Source organism: Symphalangus syndactylus, chromosome 8, assembly GCF_028878055.3.
Source record: "Symphalangus syndactylus isolate Jambi chromosome 8, NHGRI_mSymSyn1-v2.1_pri, whole genome shotgun sequence".
Taxonomy (NCBI): domain Eukaryota; kingdom Metazoa; phylum Chordata; class Mammalia; order Primates; family Hylobatidae; genus Symphalangus; species Symphalangus syndactylus.
The window spans coordinates 101,757,060-101,778,881 of record NC_072430.2 but is presented as its reverse complement, the minus strand read 5'-3'; the positions used below and the strand labels follow the sequence as shown (position 1 = coordinate 101,778,881).

Here is a 21,822-nt window from a genome sequence, read left to right as displayed (position 1 = left end):
CTAAAAATACAAAAAATTAGCCGGGCGTGGTGGCGGGTGCCTGTAGTCCCAGCTACTCAGGAGGCTGAGGCAGGAGAATGACGTGAACCCGGGAGGCGGAGGTGGCAAAGATTGCGTGCACTCTAGCCTGGGCGACAGAGTGAGACTCCATCTCAGAAGAAAAGACCCAACAAATTCAAGACTGATTTTTCCAAAAGAATAAATGTAAAGGGGGAGGGAGCTTTTTTATCATGTATAAATCTACAACTATTCTTCTACATGTCACCCTTAAATATACTATTTTAAAACAATTTTTGTGACATAAAACACTCATATAGAAAGTGCATAAAACACACGCTGGGTGTGGTGGCTCACGTCTATAATCCCAGCACTTTGGGAGGCCCAGGTGGGTGAATTACCTGGAGTTCAAGACCAGCCTGGCCAACATAGCGAAACCCTGTCTGTACTAAAAACACAAAAATTAGCCGGGCATGGTGTCACATGCCTGTGGTCACACCTACTTGGGAGGCTGAGGAATGAGAATCGCTTGAGCCCAGGAGGCAGAGGTTGCAGTAAGCCAAGACTGCACCACTGCACTCCAGCCTGGGCAACAGAGTGAGGCTCTGTCTCAAAATAAATAAATAAATAAAATAAATAAATCGTGCATAAAACACAAATGTGCATAATTATGCACAAAGACCTGTGTCATCACAGCTGGCCAAAAAAATAGAATATCACCCACACCCTAGAAGCACCCCATGTGTCTCCCCATCACACTCACTTCCTCCACACAGAGATAACATTATCCCCACTTTTAGGATAGTCATATCCTTGCTTTGCCTAATAGTTTTACCACTTATGTATGAATCCCTAAACAATACAGTTTAGTTTTGCCTATTTTTTAACTTTACATGAATGGAATCATATCATATATATTCTTTTATGTGTTGCTCCTTTCACTTAACATTGTAAGTTTTACCCATGCCGCGTGTAGCAGTTTATTTATTCATTCTACTATGTATGTGTCCATTCTGCTGCTGGTGGTTTGCTGTCTCCAGTTGTTGGCTATGACAAACAATGCTGTTCTGAGTATGAGCAGAGGTCTTGGTGCACACGTGTGAGTTTCTAGAAGCAGAATTGCTGGGTCATAGGGCACTTCTTTAGCTTTGTTAGATAAATACCAGATTATTTTCAAATAGATTGTTTCCATGTACACTCCTACTAGCAGAGTGTCAGAGTCACCATTGTCTCAACACAAAATATTATCATACTTTTAAATTTTGCCATTCTGATTGAGAGTATATAGTGCGATCTCAGTGTGACTTTCATATGTAGTTTCCTAATTACTTGCTGAGATTGAGCACATTTGCATATGTTTATTGGCCACTTGGATTTTCCTTTCATAAAGTACCTGTTTAAGTCTTTTTGCCCACATTTAAAATTCTATGTGTTTTTGTTTTTTGTTTTTGCTTTTTTGAGACAGAGTCTCACTCTGTAGCCCAGGCTGGAGTGCAGGGGTGTGATCTTGGCTCACTGCAACCTCCACCTCCCAGGTTCAAGCGATTCTTCTGCCTCAGTCTCCCAAGTAGCTGGGATTACAGGCACCCACCACCATGCCTGGCTAATTTTGTTTTTCTTTGTAGTTTTTTTAGTAGAGATGGAGTTTCACCATGTTAGCCAGGCTGGTCTCGAACTCCTGACCTCAGGTGATCCGCCTGACTCACCTCCCAAAGTGCTGGGATTACAGGCGTGAGCCACCACACCCGGCCTAAAGTTCTATTCATAAAGCCAGGCACAGTGGCTCACACCTGTAATCTCAGCACTTTGGGAGACTAAGCTGGGAGGATAGCTTGGGCCCAGGAATTCAAGACCACCCTCAGCAACATAGCAAGACCCCATCTCTATAAAAAATTTAAATTTAAATTTAAGAAATCTCTACCTATAACTTACTTAAATATAACAGATAAAGAGTCCTTTATTATGCATGCTGCAATTATCTTCACTAATTCTGTGGCTTGTCTTTTCATTCTATGATATCTTTAATTAACAAAAGTTTTTAATTTTAAAATCGACAAATGTATCTATCTTTACCCTTTTTAGTATATTTGTTTAAGAAATCTCTCCCTTCATTGAAGTTAGTGGAGAAAGGAAAGAGTGAATTATTTTAAAATATGAGACATTTTAATAGTTCAAATTCATATAAAATTCAGTAGGCTATGGTTGTTGTAAGGTCATGTAGCTGAAAAGTTTTGTGAGGAGTAAAAGGAAGAGTTAAGATTCATACCAAATGTCAATAAACCTCATAGTTGTAAAAAGACCTAATAAAATAAAAAATAAAGACCTAGCAAAGCCTTTTTTTTTTTTTTTTTTTGAGACAGAATCTCACTCTGTTGCCCAGGCTGGAGTGCAGTGAAGGAATTATGACTCATCTAGCAAAGCTTTTGTCTCTTCTGCAAGCCTTTGCTCACTTGTCATGACTGGTTTTTTCTTTTTTGAAGCATGTTCCCTGGCATCAATATATTGTCACAGAGACCAAATGACCATTTATTTACAAATTCTCTGATTCTTTAAATATCTACTGAGCACCACTTTCTGCTCATTAATGTGGAAGATGCAGAGATGAGAAGACAAGCTCCTCAAGGAGCTTAGATCTGGTGGAAGGAAAATGTGTGTGCCAGTAGCTGTATCATCTGGCTAAAGGGATTAAGCTTCCTAAGAGGGACCTGTGGGAGCCCTGAAAAGGGGGTGCTGTTCTTCAGTTGGAGGGTTATTGAAGACTTTATAAAAGATGTCACACCTGAAACTAATCTCAAAAGATGGGCAGAATGGGAAAAGGCAGGGATGGTGGAGTGGGCACTCCAGATGGGAAGGAGAATGCCACAAGCAAAGATTCAGAGAAAATCAAACATGACCTTGGTTTTTATATTTTAAAGAATGTAGAACAACTCTCTCCCATAAATTCTAAGTACTCTGTCAAAGATGCTTGAAATTATAGGCACATATTGAACCAAGAAGAAGTTCAAGTTGTCCTTGTAACTTCTTACAAAAAAAATTTTTTAATTTAATTATCGGCCAGGGGCAGTGGCTTGCATCAGTAATCCCAGTACTTTGAGAGGCCGAGGCAGGCAGAGCATGAGGTCAAGAGATCGAGACCATCCTGGCCAATATAGTGAAACCCCCATCTCTACTAAAAATATAAAAAATTAGCTGGGCATGGTGGCGCACGCCTGTAGTCCCAGCTACTCAGGAGGCTAAGGCAGGAGGATCACTTCAACCTGGGAGACGGAGGTTGCAGTGAGCCAAGATCGTGTCACTGCACTCTAGCCTGGCAACAGAGCAAGACTCCATCTCAAAAAAAAAAAAAAAAAAATCTTGGTTTTTATATCTTAAAGAATGTAGAACAACTTTCTCCCACCTATCTATAAATTCTAAGTACTATAGCTCTCAAAGATGCTTGAAATTATAGGCACATATTGAACCAAGAAGAAGTTCAAGTTGTCCTTGTAACTTCCTACAAAAAAAAATTTTTAATTTAATTATCGGCTGGGGGCAGTGGCTCACACCAGTAATCCCAGCACTTTGGGAGGCCAAGGCAGACAAATCACCCGAGGTCAGGAGTTTGAGACCAGCCTGGCCAACATGGTGAAACCCCATCTCTACTACAAATACAAAAAAAAAAAAAAAAAAATAGCCAGGCATAATGGCACATGCCTCTAGTCCCAGCTACTCTGGAGGCTGAGGCAGGAGAATCACTTGAACTCGCAAGGTGGGGGTTGCGGTGAGCCAAGATCACACCACTGCACTCCAACCTGGGCGACAGAGCAAGACTCCATCTCAAAAAAAAAATAATAATAATAATAAAAGATAGTGTCAAACTATAAATAGAACTTTAGTTTCATTTTTGTTGCTTGTTTGTTTTTACAGCTAGTGCTAGTCACTGTTGCACAAAACTGAATTTATTTGGAGGAATTTTAAGGCAAAGCTTTCAGTGATTAATCTTTTATGTCACACTTTAATACCATGGATCATGAACTTGCTCCTGTCTCTTCTTCCATTTGCCACACTAACATCAGGACCTGTGTGGTTTGCTTAAGTAGTCTAATTGGCCCAAGGAAAATGAACATTTGTGTTTATTTTCTTCATTATTCTAAACTATAACTTCTGAACATTATAAGCTGGAATGCTTAATTTGGGATGCTAAATAAAAATCTGGACTTTGGCAAAATAACCTTAGACTTATCCACTAATTATAAAGTTTTCTAGTCAGAATAGAATTAAACTAAGCCACATCTTCCTGTAGTCAGGGCTTCAGTGAGCTCTATAAGCAAATGTAGTCACTCTACATTTGCTTGTAGAGCTAATGCAGTGTTGTAGAAAGAGTGGGAACTAGAGGTGACCCAAGACAAAGATCTTAAAAGCTGAGTCTCAATTTCCCTATCCATAAAATAGAGAAAATGTCTGCTCTGCACACCTTAAAGGATGATCATAAGAAACAAGCATGTTAATATACACAGAAAGGACTTGGAACGCTGAAAGCACTACAGGAGTCAAAGTTGTTTTTATTAGTTTAGTCCAGGAGATCTTCTGTTAGTGGGAAGACCCAGTCTTCTTGATAGTCATGCTGTTGTCACAGCAAATCCCTCTCCCTCAAATGACATTCACATAGAATCTTCTTTGTGTTTTCTTATGAAATGCATAGAAGAAAGCAGGGAAGAGAAAAGGAAACACTTCTGAGCATCTCCTATGCTCCAGGGTCCATAACCAGGGTGTAGGAATTATACATCCACTATCTCATTGACAATGTCCAGCCACCTCTGCCTGCAGAGAACTCAGCCTGCCCTGGCTGAACTGTCCTTCATGCAGCCTGTGCCCCCGTGCTGACCACAGCACCAGGGATCATCTGCTGCCCCAGAGATGAAGGGACTAGTCAATGTTCTCATCACTTCTCTGTAGATTGTTTTCTATACTTGTCACCAAAACAGTTTGTACTAGAACTTTTTCAGAATTTCAATTACTATCTCTAAATCAAGCATATTTTCCAAAGTTGCCTTTGTTTTCTAATACGTCAAAGCATGACTGTCCACTAAAGTCTAAAACAGAACCGGAAGATTCTTAAATCCCTCTCAGGAAGATACCGAGTCACTCAGTTAACTAACAGCACCTTTTGGATGAACATTTTTGCAGGGAATAAGAGATGTGGGCTCTGTCCTCTGAAACCATCCAGGGCATTTGAAACATCCTCTCAGGTCCCATAATGACCACTAGTTTGCTAAGGGAAAAATATTCTATCCCAATTCTATAAATAGAATTATCTCAGGAACCACTGAGAACCATAAGAGACTTACTTGCTTTACCAAATAGGTGTCCCTCTATAAGGCTTCAGACCTCTTTCCCTTAGGTCTACCGTGATTAGAGTCTCGAAACCAAAACAAGTTCCACATGGTCTCACAGCTGGTCTGAAAATAGCAGGACCTATTTTAAATCAAAATGGCCCTCAGAAAACCAGGGACATAGAAGTTTCCGACATATCTCAAATTAAGGATCTGACTCTGAGGACCTCCCCAAGAGGTAGGCAGAGGCTGACCTTCCAAAGTCTTATTTGAGCATCCAGATGCTGTCTAAAGTTGTCAGCCTTTGACAAACCATCTCCATGTTTGCTGTTTTATCTCATTAGACTCCCCAAACAGCACTCCTCATAGGGCCACTGGAAGGCATTACTCATCTGTCTCAGCCAAACAGTTTTAAAGCTCGTGCTTAGGCCAGGCGAGGTGGCTCACACCTGTAATCCTGGCACTTTGGGAGGCCGAGGCGGGTGGATCACCTGAGGTCAGGAGTTCAAGACCAGCCTGGCCAACATGGTGAAACCCCGTCTCTACTAAAAATACAAAATAATTAGCCAGATGTGGTGGTGAGTGCCTGTAATCCCAGCTACTTGGGACGCTGAGGCAGGAGAATCCCTTGAACCCAAAAGGCAGAGGTTGCAGTGAGCCCAGATCACACCACTGCACATCAGCCTGGGCAACAGAGTGAGACTCTGCCTCAAATAAATGAAATATAAAATAAAATAAAGCTCGTGCTTAAAAAGCTTCTGCCCTTTCAGAGGCAATTCCCCTTCACACCACAGGAGGGATGGGTTTGACAGTGCTCTTGCCTCACTGAAGCAGCTGTGGAGGTTTCGCCCTCCCCTGTGCCACATGTTTCACCTATCTGCATACTGTGTTAAATATCAAGCAGAACACTGGCAGAGAGAATCCTATTTCAAACATACAGGCAATGATTCTCAACCCAGGATCGAGCAGTGTACTTCACACCATCTGAGGACTTTTTTCCTTGACATACACCCCTAACCCACCTACCTCCACCTCCAACCCACCGAGCCTTTGAAAAGCCACCTCCTTCCTCTTTCTCCTTCTCACACTGCCTCGGGATCCACTGGTAGAGATACTCTTTCATAATTTGGGTTTGCTGCCAGAAATTGTGTCGGACTGCAGAGGGAGTAACTCCTCGCCCACATTCTAAATCAGTTTATATTTTAGACAAGTCAGGTCAGGAATAAATTGGTAAACTAAAGATGGTGAAAAATATGTGTCCTCAGCATGGCTCTAGGCAGCCTATCCGGCTAAAATTGTCCAAAACATTTAAGGACACAAGTCACATTAGAAGAATATGGTAAGGCCAGGCACGGTGGCTCACGCTTGTAATCCCAGCACTTTGGGAGGCCAAGGCGGGCAGAACACAAGGTCAGGAGATCGAGTCCATGGTGAAACCCCGTCTCTACTAAAAATACAAAAAATTAGCCGGGCGTGGTGGCGGGCGCCTGTAGTCCCAGCTACTCTGGAGGCTGAGGCAGGAGAATGGCGTGAACCCGGGAGGCGGAGCTTGCAGTGAGCTGAAGTCGCGCCACTGCACTCCAGCCTGGGCGACAGAGCAAGACTCCGTCAAAAAAAAAAAAAAAAAGAAGAAGAATATGGTAAAATAGACATCAAGGATGCTTCCAGAAAATAAGCCCTTTTTTTTCCCACACTCCATACCAAGAGGAACTGTTGGTGAGTTTTATTATTCAAGGAAAACAGTGAATGCCTTTGATAGTAGCAAGTATCACCAAATAATCCCCAGGCCCTGAGAAGTCCACACTTCCAAGTCTGTCCCTTCTGGTGATGGTTCCCAAATTTACTGTGCATCAGGGCCACCTGGGCAGCCTGGTGAAATGGAGATTCCAAAAGACTGGAGTGGACCCTGGAATCAACAGGCACCTCAGTGTCTGGAATGCACGGTAAAGTTTGTAAAGCCTGCCGTAGGCCAAACATTAGATCTTAGTGCATTCAGAATTGCCCCATCCACAGTTAGTGTGAAAGAACTCCCTGTAAGGTCTCCAACAATCCCTACCCCGATGCATTCCTGCTTTCTCTTCAAGAAGAATAATTCTACCCTGATCCCTGCTTCCCATCTTTGGATTGTTCCAGACCTGGTTCTTTCATGTAATTCTCCACCTGGATCACACACCTGGAACATTACCCAGAAGGTCCCTTCTGCATTCCCACGTACCCTGTCCCTTGAATTTGCTTTTCTTTTTTCTTTACTTTTCTTTCTTTTAAGATAGGTTCTCTTTCTGTCACCCATGCTAGAGTTCAGCGGCGTGATCAATAGCTCACTGCACCCTCAACCTCCGGGCTCAAGTGATCCTCCTACCTCAGCCTCCCGAGTAGCTGGGACCACAGGCATGTGCCACCATACTTGGATTTTTTTTTGTTAATGATTTTGTAGATACAAGAGTCTCAGTATGTTTCCCAGACTAGTCTCAAACCCCTGGGCTCAAGGGATCCTCCTCCGTCAGCTTCACAAAGTGCTAGGATTACAGGCATGAACCACCATGTCCTGCTGTCCCTTGAATTTGCTCTCTGGAAGATATTCTTGATTCTGAAACTTTTCTCCCCTTCCCTTAACTGCACCCTATATTTCACTAAATGAATGGAAAAGTGGAAGGAAATCACAGTTGTGCTCCTTCTCGTGGCAAGCACAATGGGAGGCTCTTCATGCACTCTTATTCTTCACTTATCACTTATTGAGGTCCCTGATAGAAAAAAATCAGAGGCTGGGTGCAGTGGCTCACGCCTGTAATCCCAGCACTTTGGGAGGCCAAGGCAGGCAGATCACCTGAGGTCGGGAGTTGGAGACCAGCCTGACCAACATGGAGAAACCCCGTCTTTACTAAAAATACAAAATTAGACCAGTGTGGTGGTACATGCCTGTGATCCCACCTACTCGGGAGGCTGAGGCAGGAGAATCACTTGAACCCGGGAGGTGACGTTGCGGCGAGCCGAGATCACGCCATTGCCCTCCAGCCTGGGCAACAAAAGCAAAACTCCATCTCAAAAAAAAAAAAAAAAGAAAGAAAAAGAAAACAGAGAATTTACGGATTAAATGATTAAAGGCATCAGCTATTAGGTACTATGACAGAGTTTGGATTTGAACCCAGGAACTGTCTGGTTCCAAAGCCATGGCTTTTTCCAGTATACTTCATGCCCCCAAAACATGTGACCAGCCTTTTCTGTACACATGCTAATCCCGCCCGTGTACCAAAGCCTCATGATGATTTGTTCCCAAAATTACTACATATTTTATAAAAGTTTTTTGTTCCAATCAAAGATAAGGTCAAAATGGAATGAGATTAGACTAGAAACAGCCTTTCAAAAATAAAAAAGAAGCAGTCTCCTGTTATCACTTTGAGGAAGATTTGATATTTCTCAAAATTCAGTGGTATCAGTAAGGCTGGAATTTTCAAATGGTATGCAGTTGACATATAACTCTAAAGCCAGAGTTTCAGTGTTGCATTCATTTTCCAGGAAAAGGGCTCAGCATAAAATGCAGCTAATAGTAAGGTTTTGTTGGGGTTTTTTGCATAATAAAAGTCGTAACTGAGCAACATTAGCTACAGACACTCCTCCCCATAAATCCATGGAGACTCTGTGAAAAGCATTTCAGAGGAATACAAACCCCAAGTAGTCTTTGGCAAGGGGTAATTTGCCATGATGATAGTTAAATAAGGAGAATACTGAGTAGCTGACTACAAAGAAGCATCTGAAAATAAATCTAGCTATAGTTGGAGTCCCTCAATTGAAAATGGATGTAAATTTTCTCACATGTGGCAGCCTAAATTGGTCTCTTCTGTTTATAAGGCAAGTTTGACAATGCATACCAAGAAGCTTAAATCATAAGGTTTGACCTAATAATCCCACTCCTAAGTATTCATTTCAAGAAAATAATTCATAAGAGGAATACGATACATATTTTTTTATAACAGCATCATTTATTTATAACTGGCAAGAAACTGGAAGCAACCTTATTTTCCAATAATAAAAGAAAGGTTTAGTACATTTTGGTATCTTAATTCTTTGAGTTATTATGCAACCATTAAAAATATGATTACAGTGTACAAACAAGGAAAAGAGTGTTCAGTGAAGGGCATAGAAACAAAATATAAATGTGCAGTGATCACAGACATGCAAATTACACAAGCTGATAAAGACTAAGAGGGGAAGCAAGAAATGAAAATATTGATGTTAGCTTGGTGAGATTACAAGTGTCTTTAAACATTAAAATTATTTCCTTTTTTAGTGACCATATTCAGTTTTTAGGGGTTTTTCTTGTTTTTCCAGATGTGGTTTTTATAGAATTATATTTTACATTTTTTCCATCACTGGAAGAAAAAAAGATTTATATTTTATAATTATTTTTGGTCAGAAGATTATTTTACAAAACTACATACGGAATGTTCTAGCCAATTATGAAATATAGATAATTACTAATTCACAAATACTAATATTATTGTTTTAATTTGCAGTGAAGGGAATTTGGCTACAAAGCAGATCGTATTCCTTCAGAGGCCGGTTATGTGGAATTCAGCTGCTCAAACACCAGATGTGAGTAAAATTGATGCTTTATTAACTGAATGTTATATTGAAGCATTTAATCCCTAAACTCTTATTGTAATTCCAAATAAGAAAGCATGGACATGATATGGAAACAGTCCTCTGAACCAACCTATAAGGGAAATGTGCTAGCAATCAGGCAACATTAAATAGTTCCAAAGGGGATTATAATATGCCATCACAAAATATGCCACTTTGGCATGAGGATCACTTTGAGCTGAAGGCAATTAAGAAACAGCAGACACAGGAGGAACTCTCTGTCCTCCACCTTCCCGCTGAAAAACAAGGGCATACATTTCACTTTATAAGGTGACATAAATTTCCATTTGTAAAGGTGTCTAATCACCGAGACAATTCACACTGAAGAGTCTGCAAAAACAAACCTTACTAAAATAAGCTTGATCTTCCATTCGTTTACCCCATGTATTTGCCTTCTCACAATTTACTTCCCCAGAAGCCCAAACTCCTTTTCCCTCATCTAGTCACCTGTCCACAACTTATCACCCTTTGTTAAAATGGTATATAAACTCCCAGGTCTTCTACACCAAACTGCCTCTTTGGGTTTTTGCTACTTTTCTGTGAAGAGACTGTGTGCATTGAAAATAAACCTTTTCTCCTATTAATATGTCTTTTGTCAGTTTAATTTGTAGTTCTCAGCTACCGAACCTAAGAGGATAGAGGAACAGTTTTTTCTGCCCTTACAGCTCTAAATCTTGTGAATGAATGTGCCTGATCTTGCAATGCATCCATGCAACCTTGGCTACATTGACCTTTGGCAACACTTTTCTTTTATATTATCTACTCAAGTTTATATTTTTTCAGCACTTTGCTGAAGGGCTATTCTGGTCCTCAAGTCACCTTGATCTTACTGGATGCACAGCTAGAATACAATGATTGAATGAGGCAATCTGTGCATTAATAAAGCATAACTTGCAAAACAAAAAATTTGAAAATGGACCAGAAAACTATTTAAAGTGATGCTTTTTCTGTATCTAAATCAACAAAACATTGTTTTATGTTTTCGGGCAAAGCTGCAGAGATTTGAAAAAAGAAAACATTGTTTAGTAAATTTTAAAGTTATCTAAACTATCAAAGAGCTAGATCAACTGTGTGTTTAATACAGCCATGCTAAATCATCTCACATTAATTTTGGAAAGAGGCTGGCTGGGTCAGTAGGTAAATCGGTAGAGAGGTTGTTTGGAAGACGGAGAGGCAGGAGAATAGAATGACCAAGTACACAGAATTAGAAACCACATTAAAGCCCACAAGTGAGCACTGCAACCCTCCACAACAATGAGGATATGAGTCAAGTTCATGAGTTTATTAAAACATATTCTGTCTAGGCCATGCACAGAGGCTCACACCTGTAATCCCAACACTTTGGGAGGCTGAAGTGGGAGAACTGCTTGAACCCAGAAGTTTGAGACCAGCCTGGGAAACACTGGCAGACCTTGTCTCTATAAAAAATTAAAAAATAAATTAGGCAGCCATGGTGGCACATGCCTGTAGTCCCAGCTACTTGGGATGTTGAAGTGGGAAGATCACTTGAGCCCAGGAGTTCAATGCTGCAGTGAGCTGTGATCATGCCACTGCATTCCAGCCTGGGTGACAGAGTGAGACCCTGTCTCAAAAAAAATTAATTAAAGAAAAGAAATATTCTGGCCCAGCGTGGTGGCTCAGGCCTGTAATCCCAGTACTTTGGGAGGCAGTGGTGGGCGGATCATGAGGTCAAGAGATCAAGACCATCCTGGCCAACATGGTGAATCCCTGTCTCTACTAAAAATACAAAAATTAGCCAGGCGTGATGGCATGTGCCTGTAGTACCAGCTACTTGGGAGCCTGACGCAGGAGAATCGCTTGAACCCAGGAGGTGGAGGTTGCAGTGAGCCGAGATCGCACCACTGCACTGCAGCCTGGTGACAGGGTGAGACTCTGTCTCAAAAAACAAAAAAAAAAAAAAAGAAAAGAAAAAAAAGAAATATTCTGCCTAGAAGAAGCAAAGGTGGGTATATGTAGAGAATGGCCAGAAAAAGTTGTCCTTTCTTCTTCCCCCAAAGCAAACTTCTCATCATGTCACAACCTTCTTATTCTTTTTTTTTTTTTTTTTTTTTGAGATGGAGTCTCACTCTGTCTCCAGGCTACAGTGCAGTGGCACAATCTCGGCTCACCGCAACCTCCTACTCCCTGGTTAAGTGATTCTCCTGCCTCAGCCTCCCGAGTAGCTGGGACTACAGGCACACGCCACCATGCCCAGCTAATTGTTGTATTTTTGGTAGAGACAGGGTTTCACCTTGTTGGCCAGGATGGTCTTGATCTCCTGACCTCGAGATCTGCCCACCTCGGCCACCCACAGTGCTGGGATTGCAGGTGTGAGCCACCACACCCAGCCTCTTTCTTTCTTTTTAACATTCTACAAATGGCCATTATTTTTAGGAAAAAATCATCAGAATTCACAGCCTTATGGAGTTTTGATTTACTGAGGGCCATGGAGTTGTGTTTGTGAAGATGGAAGACCCAAATCCAGATACCTCACAGTCTCTTTTACTTAATATTAGATATAAGGTTTTTAATTCCCCAAAAGTATTTAGGCCCTTTTTGTTTATCACGTTTTACTTTTTTATGAGACAGCGTGTCCCTGTGTTGCCCAGTCTGGTCTCAAACTCCTCCCACCTTAGCCTCCCAAGTAGTTAGGGTTACAGGTGCTCACCACTGTACCCAGCCCTTTCTTGTTTAGCTTTAGATACTATCCAGTAGTCTCTAGTCATAGCTTTTCTTTGGGTAATCTTTATATCTTACTGTAATGTAAAATTACTGGTTCATTTATATAATAGGAAGTATATATAGTTAGCTTGTATCAATGACAAATCTAATAATAATATATTTTATAACTTACAATTCTTCTTCTAAATGGATTTACCATTTCTTCATTTGACAAATGTTTAATTTTTCTAGCAAGAAACTGCAGGATCTTGAGATTATTTCAGGGCAGAACTTGTAGGTAGGAGTCAAAGTGTCTTAACAGCTATAACAGAAAGCTGATTTGCAAATTCTTTCAGTTTTTACTTAAGGAAACAATTTCTTACTTTATCTCAAAATGGTAGTAATACTTTCGGGAAAGTAAACTATTAATATCAATATACAGTTGATTTATTACCAAAATGTTAATTTAGCTATCTAATATATATTTTGTGAAAGTTGTATTTATAATATGCCTTGAAAAAACTTACGCAGTCACAGATGCATAATAGCACTGTTCTTTGTTAATACCTTGAAATCAGTTATTGTTTGGAAGGGGTTGATGGGGAGATTGCTTTGTTTATAAAGTCTTTCAAAGAATTTTTTCAAAGATGTTTAGTTTTAAAAACAGTTGGTAGGTATTTCAGACATTACAAATGTTGTCCTAGGATTGTCAATGCGTTTTCATTAAACAATAAATTTCATGGGCTGATAGAAATTAACCTAGAGTCTGACCTTTGAAAAAAATTTCTCAGCTGGGCGCAGTGGCTCACGCCTGTAATCCCAGCACTTTGGAAGGCCAAGGCAGGCGGATCATCTGAGGTCGGGAGTTCAAGACCGGCCTGACCAACATGGAAAAACCCCTTCTCTACTAAAAATACAAAATTAGCTGGGTGTGGTGGTACATGCCTGTAATCCCAGCTACTCAGGAGGCTGAGGCAGGAGAATTGCTTGAACCCGGGAAGTGGAGGTTGTGCTCAGCTGAGATCGTGCCATTGCACTCCCACCTGGGCAACAAGAGCGAAACTCCATCTCAAAAAAAAAAAAAAATTTCTCGTCTCTTTTACTAAGACTAATGTCAAGACTTCTCCTATCCAATTTCACTGAGCACAGAACAGTACTGTTATCGAGAGGTGACAGTGCTGGCAGCCCTCGCAGCCCTCGCTCACTCTCCGCACCTCCTCGGCCTCAGCACCCACTCTGGCCGCACTTGAGGAGCCCTTCAGCCCGCCACTGCACCGTGGGAGCCCTTCTCTGGGATGGCCCGGGCCGGAGCCGGCTCCCTCCGCTTGCGGAGAGGTGTGGAGAGAGAGGTGTGGAGAGCGAGGCGTGGAGGGAGAGGCGTGGGCAGGAACCGGGGCTGCGCGCCACGCTTGCGAGCCAGCGCCAGTTCCAGGTGGGCGTGGGCTCGGCGGCCCCGCACTTGGAGCGGCCAGCCAGCCCCAGACATTAAGGGGCTTAGCACCCGGGCCAGCAGCTGCGGAGGGTGCGCCGGCTCCCCCAGCAGTGCCAGCCCTCTGGTTCTGTGCTCGATTTCTCACAGAGCCTTAGCTGCCTCCCCTCGGGGCAGGGCTCGGGACCTGCAGCCCGCCATGCCTGAGCCTACCCTCCTCCACCGCCGGGGGCTCCTGCGCCGCCAGAGCCTCCCCGACGAGCACCACCCCCTGCTGCACGGTGCCCGATCCCATCCACTGCCCAAGGGCTGCAGAGTGTGGGCGCACTGCGCAGGACTGGCAGGCAGCTCCACCTGCGGCCTGGTGTGAGATCCACTGGGTGAAGCCAGCTGGGTTCCTGAGTCTAGTGGGGACTTAGAGAACCTTTATGTCTAGCTAAGGGATTGTAAATACACCAATCAGCACTCTGTATCTAGCTCGAGGTTTGTAAACACACCAATCAGCACCCTGTGTCTAGCTCAGGGTTTGTGGATGCACCAATTGGCAGTCTGTATCTAGCTAATCTGGTAGGGACTTGGAGAATCTTTATGTCTACCTAAGGGATAGTGAATACACCAATCAGCACTCTGTATCTAACTCAGGGTGTGTAAATGCACCAATCAGCACTCTGTGTCTAGCTCAAAGTTTATAAATGCACTAATATGCACTCTGTGTCTAGCTGATCCGGTGGGGACTTGGAGAACCTTTATGTCTAGCTAAGGGATTGTGAATACACCAATCGGCACTCTGTATCTAGCTCAAGGTTAGTAAGTGCACCAATCAGCACTCTGTATCTAGCTAATCTAGTGGGGAAGGTGGAGAACTTTTGTGTCTAGCTCAGGGATTGTAAACTCACCAATCAGCACCCTGTCAAAACGGACCAATCAGCTCTCTGTAACAAACAGACCATTTGGCTCTCTGTAAAATGGACCAATCAGCAGGATGTGGGTGGGGCCAGATAAGAGAATAAAAGCAGGCGAGGCCGGGCGTGGTGGCTCACGCTTGTAATCCCAGCACTTTGGGAGGCCAGGGCGGGTGGATCACGAGGTCAGGAGATAGAGGCCATCCTGGCTAACATGGTGAAACCCCGTCTCTACTAAAAAATACAAAAAATTAGCCGGGCGCGGTGGCGGGCGCCTGTAATCCCAGCTACTCAGGCAGCTGAGGCAGGAGAATGGCGTGAACCCGGGAGGCGGAGCTTGCAGTGAGCCGAGATTGCGCCACTGCACTCCAGCCTGGGTGACAGAGCGAGACTCTGTCTCAAAAAAATAAAAATAAAAAATAAAAGCAAGCTGCCCGAGCCAGCAGTGGCAAGTCGCTGGGGTTGTCTTCCACACTATGGAAGCTTTGTTCTTTCAGTCTTTGCAATAAATCTTGCTGCTGCTCACTCTTTGGGTTCACACTGCCTTTATGAGCTGTAACACTTAACCGCGAAAGTCCGCAGCTTCACTCCTGAAGCCAGTGAGACCACGAACCCACCGGGAGGAACGAACAACTCCAGACGCGCCACATTAAGAGCTGTAACACTCACCGCGAAGGTCTGCAGCTTCACTCCTGAGCCAGCGAGACCAGGAACCCACCAGAAGGAAGAAACTCCAAACACATCCAAACATCAGAAGGAACAAACTCCGGACACGCCGCGTTTAAGAATTGTAACACTCAGGCCGGGCGCGGTGGCTCACGCTTGTAATTCCAGCACTTTGGAAGGCCGAGGTGGGCGGATCACGAGGTCAGGAGATGGAGACCACGGTGAAACCCTGTCTCTACTAAAAAAATACAAAAAAATTAGCTGGGCGTGGTGGCGGGCGCCTGTAGTCCCAGCTACTCGGAGAGGCTGAAGCAGGAGAATGGCGTGAACCCGGGAGGCGGAGCTTGCAGTGAGCAGAGATTGCGTCACTGCACTCCAGCCTGCGCTACAGAGCGAGACTCCGTCTCAAAAAAAAAAAAAAAAAAAAAGAATTGAATTGTAACACTCACCGCAAGGGTCCGCGGCTTCATTCTTGAAGTCAGTGAGATCAAGAACCCACCAATTCTGGACACATTATGTTCAACAAATCCATTTCATGCCCCTGTTGTGGGGGAGGAAACTGAGGATTGCACAATGAAGAAAGCATATCGTTGGATTTTTTTCTTTGGAAGTTATGGAGACCTTTACTTTTGGAATTTGTTTTATATTTCACAGATATATCTTCTGCAATATTCTAGATACTTGTGCCTGTTTTTAAACATGAAAAATGCATTTCAAAATATTTATACTCTCATTTATTGCCTCAGTTTTCTCTAAGCTATTAAGAGAGAATTCATTTTAGTAAAACTAGAAAACTATTAGGAAAAAACATAGGAGAAAATCTTCATAAAGTGGAGTTAGGCAAAGAGTTTTTAGAGGCCAGGTGCGGTGGCTCACACCTGTAATCCCAGCATTCTGGGAGCGTGAGGCAGTAGGATCACTTGAGTCCAGGAGTTTGAGACCAGCTGGTCAGCACAGCAAAACCCTGTTTACAAAAAAATACAAAAATTAGCTGGGCATGGTGGCGCACACGGGTAATCCCAGCTACTTGGAGGAGTGAGGAGGGGGGATCGCTGGACCCCAGGAGATTGAGGCTGCAGTGAGCCATGATCGCACCACTGTACTCCAGCCTGAGCAACAGAGTGAGACCTTGTCTCAAAAAGAAAGTTTTTAGACGTAAGACCAAAAGCATAATCTATTTAAAAATTGAAAAAATATACTTCATCAAAATATAAACTTCTGTGAATGACACTGTTAACAGAAGGAGAAGACAAGTCACAAACTGGGAGAGAAAAACTCAGAAATCATATACATGACAAACAATTTTACCCAAAGGGTATCAAGGACTCTCACAATTCAAGAGTAAGAAAAGAACCCAGTTAAAAAATAGTTAAAAGACTAGAACACCTCACCAATGAGGATATGTAAATGAGAAGTAAATACATGAAAAGATGCTTAAATCACTAGCCATTAGGGAAGTGCAAATGAAAACTCATAATGAGATATCATACACCTGTTAAAATGGTTAACATAAAAAATACTGACAAAACCAAGAACTGGGAAGAATGAGGAGCAATCAGAACCCTCATACACAGCTGCTGGGGATGCAAAACGGTATAGCCACTGTATTAGTCCGTTTTCACGCAGCTGATGAAGACATACCTGAGACTGGGTAATTTACAAAAGAAAGAGATTTAATTGGACTCACAGTTCCTTGTGGTTGAGGAGGCCTCACAATCATGGCAGAAGGCAAGGAGGATCAAGTCACATGTTATGTGGATGGTGGATGGCGGCAGGCAAAGAAAGAGCTTGTGCAGGGGAACTCCCTTTTTTTTTGAGACAGAGTCTCACTGTGTCACCCAGGCTGGGGTGCAATGGCATGGTCTCAGCTCACTGCAACCTCCACCTCTCCAGTTCAAGCAATTCTCCTGCCTGCCTCAGCCTCCTGAGTAGCTGGGATTACAGGTGTTTACCACCACACCCGGCTAATTTTTGTATTTTTAGTAGAGATGGGGCTTCACTGTGTTGGCCAGGCTGGTTCGAACTCCTGACCTCGAGATCCGCCTGCCTTGGCCTCCCGAAATGCTGGGATTACAGGCATGAGCTACTGTGCCTGGCCCCATTTTTAAAACCATCAGATCTCATGAGATTTATTCACTATGATGAGAACAGCACGGAAGAGACCCATCTCTGTGATTCAATTATCTCCCATCGGGTCCCTCCCACAACACATGGAAGTTATGGGAGCTACAAGATGAGATTTGGTTGAGGACACAGAACCAAACCATATCATCCACCCCGGAAAACAGTTTGGCAGCTTCTTATGAAGTTAAACAGACGTTTACCATATGACCCAGCAGTCCCTGTCTTGGGTGTTTAACCTAGAGAAATAAAAACTTATGTTCACACAGAAACTACACACAAATTTTGTAGCAGCTCTATTCGTGACCACCTCAAACTGGAAACAACCCAAATGTCTTCAACAAGCGAATGAATAAACAGCAGTGGTACATCCATACAATTAAATACTCAGAAATAAAAAGGACTGGGCATGGTGGCTCACATCTGTAATCCCAGCACTCTGGGAGGCCAAGGCAGGTGGCTGGCCTTGAGGCCAGGAGTTTGAGACCAACTGGGGCAACTTGGGACCCCATCTCATAAAAAAGTAAAATAAGATAAAATCTGTCTCTACAAATAAAAAATAAAAATAAGTAAGAAAGAACTTACTGATACACATAACTTGGATTAATCTCAAAGGCATTTTAATGAATAAAAAAGCCAGCCTCAAAATATTACAGACTGTATAATTCTATTTAAATGACATACTCAAGAAGACAAAACTATAGTGTGGAGAACAGATCAGTGGTTTCCAGGGATTAGGGGTGGTGGAAGGGTGTGATAGAGGGATATATAGAGGAGTATTTTGGGGTGGTGGAACTGTTCTGTGTCCCAAATGTGGTTAAATCTATACAAGTATTAAAATTCATAGAATTGTACACTCCAAAGTCACTTTTACTGTATGTTCATTTAAAAAATAAAATGTCAAAGATCATTTGCTCTACAAATTACATAGACTATATTTTCTATGCCTTTGTCCTTCAGTAAAGACTGTCCTTGGGTCATGGAATGCTTATGAAGCTTAGTGAAGTTGCTAACTTCTCTTTTCTCTGTGTGATGCCAAAAGGCCAGGGTCTTTTTATCTTGCTGTTCCTTTTATCTATTTTTATTTTTATTTTTATTTATTTTGGGGAGAGGCCTCTAAATGGATTAGAGGAAATGATAGCAAGGCTGAGTAGGAAGAGTGATCCTTACTGCCATAAGGGCAGATTTAGAGTGGGAGAGCAGCACTCTTCTGGCCATCCAAGCTTGTTTCTATATTCCTTATTGGTGTTCTTTGGGTTGTAAGGGACATAAATTCAGTTCAGACTAGCCTGTGTATATAAGGGAATTTATTGGCTTCTAGGTGGGAAGACTATACTGGCATGGCTCACAACATTTAAAAAAAAAAAAAAGAACAGCTGGGCATGGTGGCTCACGCCTGTAATCCCAGTACTTTGGGAGGCCAAGGCAGGTGGATCACAAGGTCAGGAGTTCGAGACCAGCATGGCCAATATGACGAAAACCCGTCTCTACTAAAAATACAAAATTAGCCAGGCATGGTGGCAAGTGCCTGTAGTCCCAGCTACTCGGGAGGCTGAGGCAGGAGAATCACGTGAACCCAGGAGGTGGAGGTTGCAGTGAGCCGAGATCGTGCCACTCCACTCCAGCCTGGGCGACAGAGTGAAACTCCGTCTCAAAAAAAAAAAAAAGAACAAGGAAGGAAGGAAAGAGCCTGGACAACATGGTGAAACCTCACCTCTACAAAAAACACAAAAATTAGCTGAACATGGTGGCGTGCACAGGTGTCCAGAGTAGTCCCAGTTACTCTGGAGGCTGAAGTGGGAGGATCACTGGTGCCAGGGAGGTTGAGGCTGCAGTGAGCCATAATTGCACTACTGCATTCCATCCTGGGCTACAGAGTGAGAGTCTGTCTCAGACAGAAAAACAAAAAAAATTAAAGAAAGAAAGAAAAAGAAAAATAACCGAAGACCTCACTTGCTGACATCAGAGATTCCACATTGTCAAGACGTTTCCTCTCATCTGTTTGTTTGGCTTCTGTGTGTGTTGTGTGTATGTGCAGAGGGCTCCTTAGGAGGTAAGCTTGGCCTCCTTATCAAAAGGAAAGAACTTGTTTATCCTAGAGTCAATATAGTAGTCCCAGGGAATGACTCTGGTCAGATCTGACTGGGTCACCTGCCCACACTGCAGTAGAGAAGAAGATGGATAGGAAAGCTGGCTGGAGAGGTAGTAATAAGTCCACCATACCCATCCCCCTTCCTAGGCTTCTGTGATTTTGACAGCCCCAAGCTGGGAAGATCCAGGAATGTGTTCTGTGAGCAGGCAAGGGTAGCACCTCTCTACTGTTTCAAAACCTCTTACTCTTCCAAGTGGTCCAAGAGCTACACTTAGGACAGCAAGGTTGAAGAAGGAAAGAAATCCTCAATGTCCATTCCATGTTTTTGTCATTTTATAAACTAAATTTCTTAGCCGCGCTTCCACTGTATCCATCATAACGCTATCCAAGATTGTGTCCAACACAATGTTTTATGATTGCTGGTAAAATTCTGACTTCAATCTTTTGCTTTTAAGATACCAACAGTGAAAACTGAAAGGTAGAATGGTAGAACACCCTAAATTCAACTAATGTGTCACTAGGTCTCATGTATTTTTAATGGGTCACCCTTTTTTTGTAAATAGGAATGACTGAAAAGTTAGTAGATTTTATCAAAGGTTTTATTAGTTCTGCATCCAAATCTTAGTATAATTTCCTCCAATTTTACAGTGAAAATATCAGAAGAAAGTGAGGAAGTATATGAGAAAGGCTAAAAATGTAGCATGGGAAATCTTTATTTCTTTATTGACATAGAGAAATATTCACAATATAGTGCTAAATGGGAAAGTGAGGCATAAATGTTTTATGAGCTGGGCATCATGACTCACAACTGTAATTAATCCCAGCACTTTGGGAGGCCAAGGTGGGCAGATCATTTGAGATTAGAAGTTTGAGACCAGCCTGGCCAATATGGTGAAACCCTGTCCCTACTCAAAATACAAAAATTAGCTGGGCGTGGTGGTGCATGCCTGTAATCCCAACTACTTGGGAGGCTGAGGCAGGAGAATCGCTTGAACCTGGGAGGCAGAGGATGCAGTGAGCCAAGATCGTGCCACTGCACTCCAGCCTGGGTGACAGAGTGAAACTCCATCTCAAAAAAAACGTTTTATGTACTGTTTCTATACATCGTCTGTGTGCATGCAAACATACATATATATTTAGAGAAAAAATTAGGAAAATATGCTGAGGTTTTAACAGTTGTATTTCTAGGAGATGGAATTATAGGTGGGTTTTCCTTTTTTCTTTGTTTTTGTCACGTTTCCCATATTAAATGTGTTATTTTTATGATTGAAGGAAATTTTTATTTAAGAAACACACAAATCTTTTACAGCAAATCTACTCATATTTTTGCAGATGTAGGTAAGACAGTGTGAAAAGAACAGAGTAAAAGACTCGGGCTACAATTCCAGGCCAGCTATTCCATGACCTTGGATAAATCCTGTTTTCTCTCTGGGTCTGGGCCCCATCTCTGTAGAATAAGAGGACTAAAGTAGATAATCTCCAAGAACTAGTTGGACTTCAGACTTCTAGAGTCTAAATTATGAGAACATCACAGTTTGGTTTGTTGGAAATGTTATTATTTAATGTGAAATGAGGGTGGGGTAGGAGAGGTGATATGATTGCTGAAGATGTATTTATTAAACTTAACATGTCATGCGTGTCTGTGTGAAGAGACCACCAAACAGGCTTTGTGTGAGCAATAAAGCTTTTTAATCACCTGGGTGCAGGTGGGCTGAGTCCAAAAAGAGAGTCAGGGAAGGGAGATAGGGGTAGGGCCGTTTTATAGGATTTGGGTAGGTAGTGGAAAATTACAGTCAAAGGGGGTTGTTCTCTGGCAGGCAGGGGCGGGGGTCACAAGGTGCTCAGTGGGGGAACTTCTGAGCCAGGAGAAGGAATTTCGCAAGGTAATGTCATCAGTTAAGGCAGGAACCGGCCATTTTCACTTCTTTTGTGATTCTTCAGTTACTTCAGGCCATCTGGATGTATACGTGCAGGCCTGGGCTCAGAGGCTTGACATTCCTGTCT

General features: G+C 42.7%; 1 protein-coding gene across 1 annotated transcript in view; it reads left to right on the top strand.

Moving 5' to 3' along the window:
• Positions 1 to 21,822, top strand: part of RFTN2 (raftlin family member 2) — a 100,446-nt gene that overhangs the window by 62,519 nt on the left and 16,105 nt on the right. Inside the window, exon 8 of the mRNA XM_055290115.2 lies at positions 9,821 to 9,899. Within this exon, the coding sequence (XP_055146090.1) occupies positions 9,821 to 9,899 (79 nt within the window). The remainder of the gene's footprint in view (positions 1 to 9,820; positions 9,900 to 21,822) is intronic.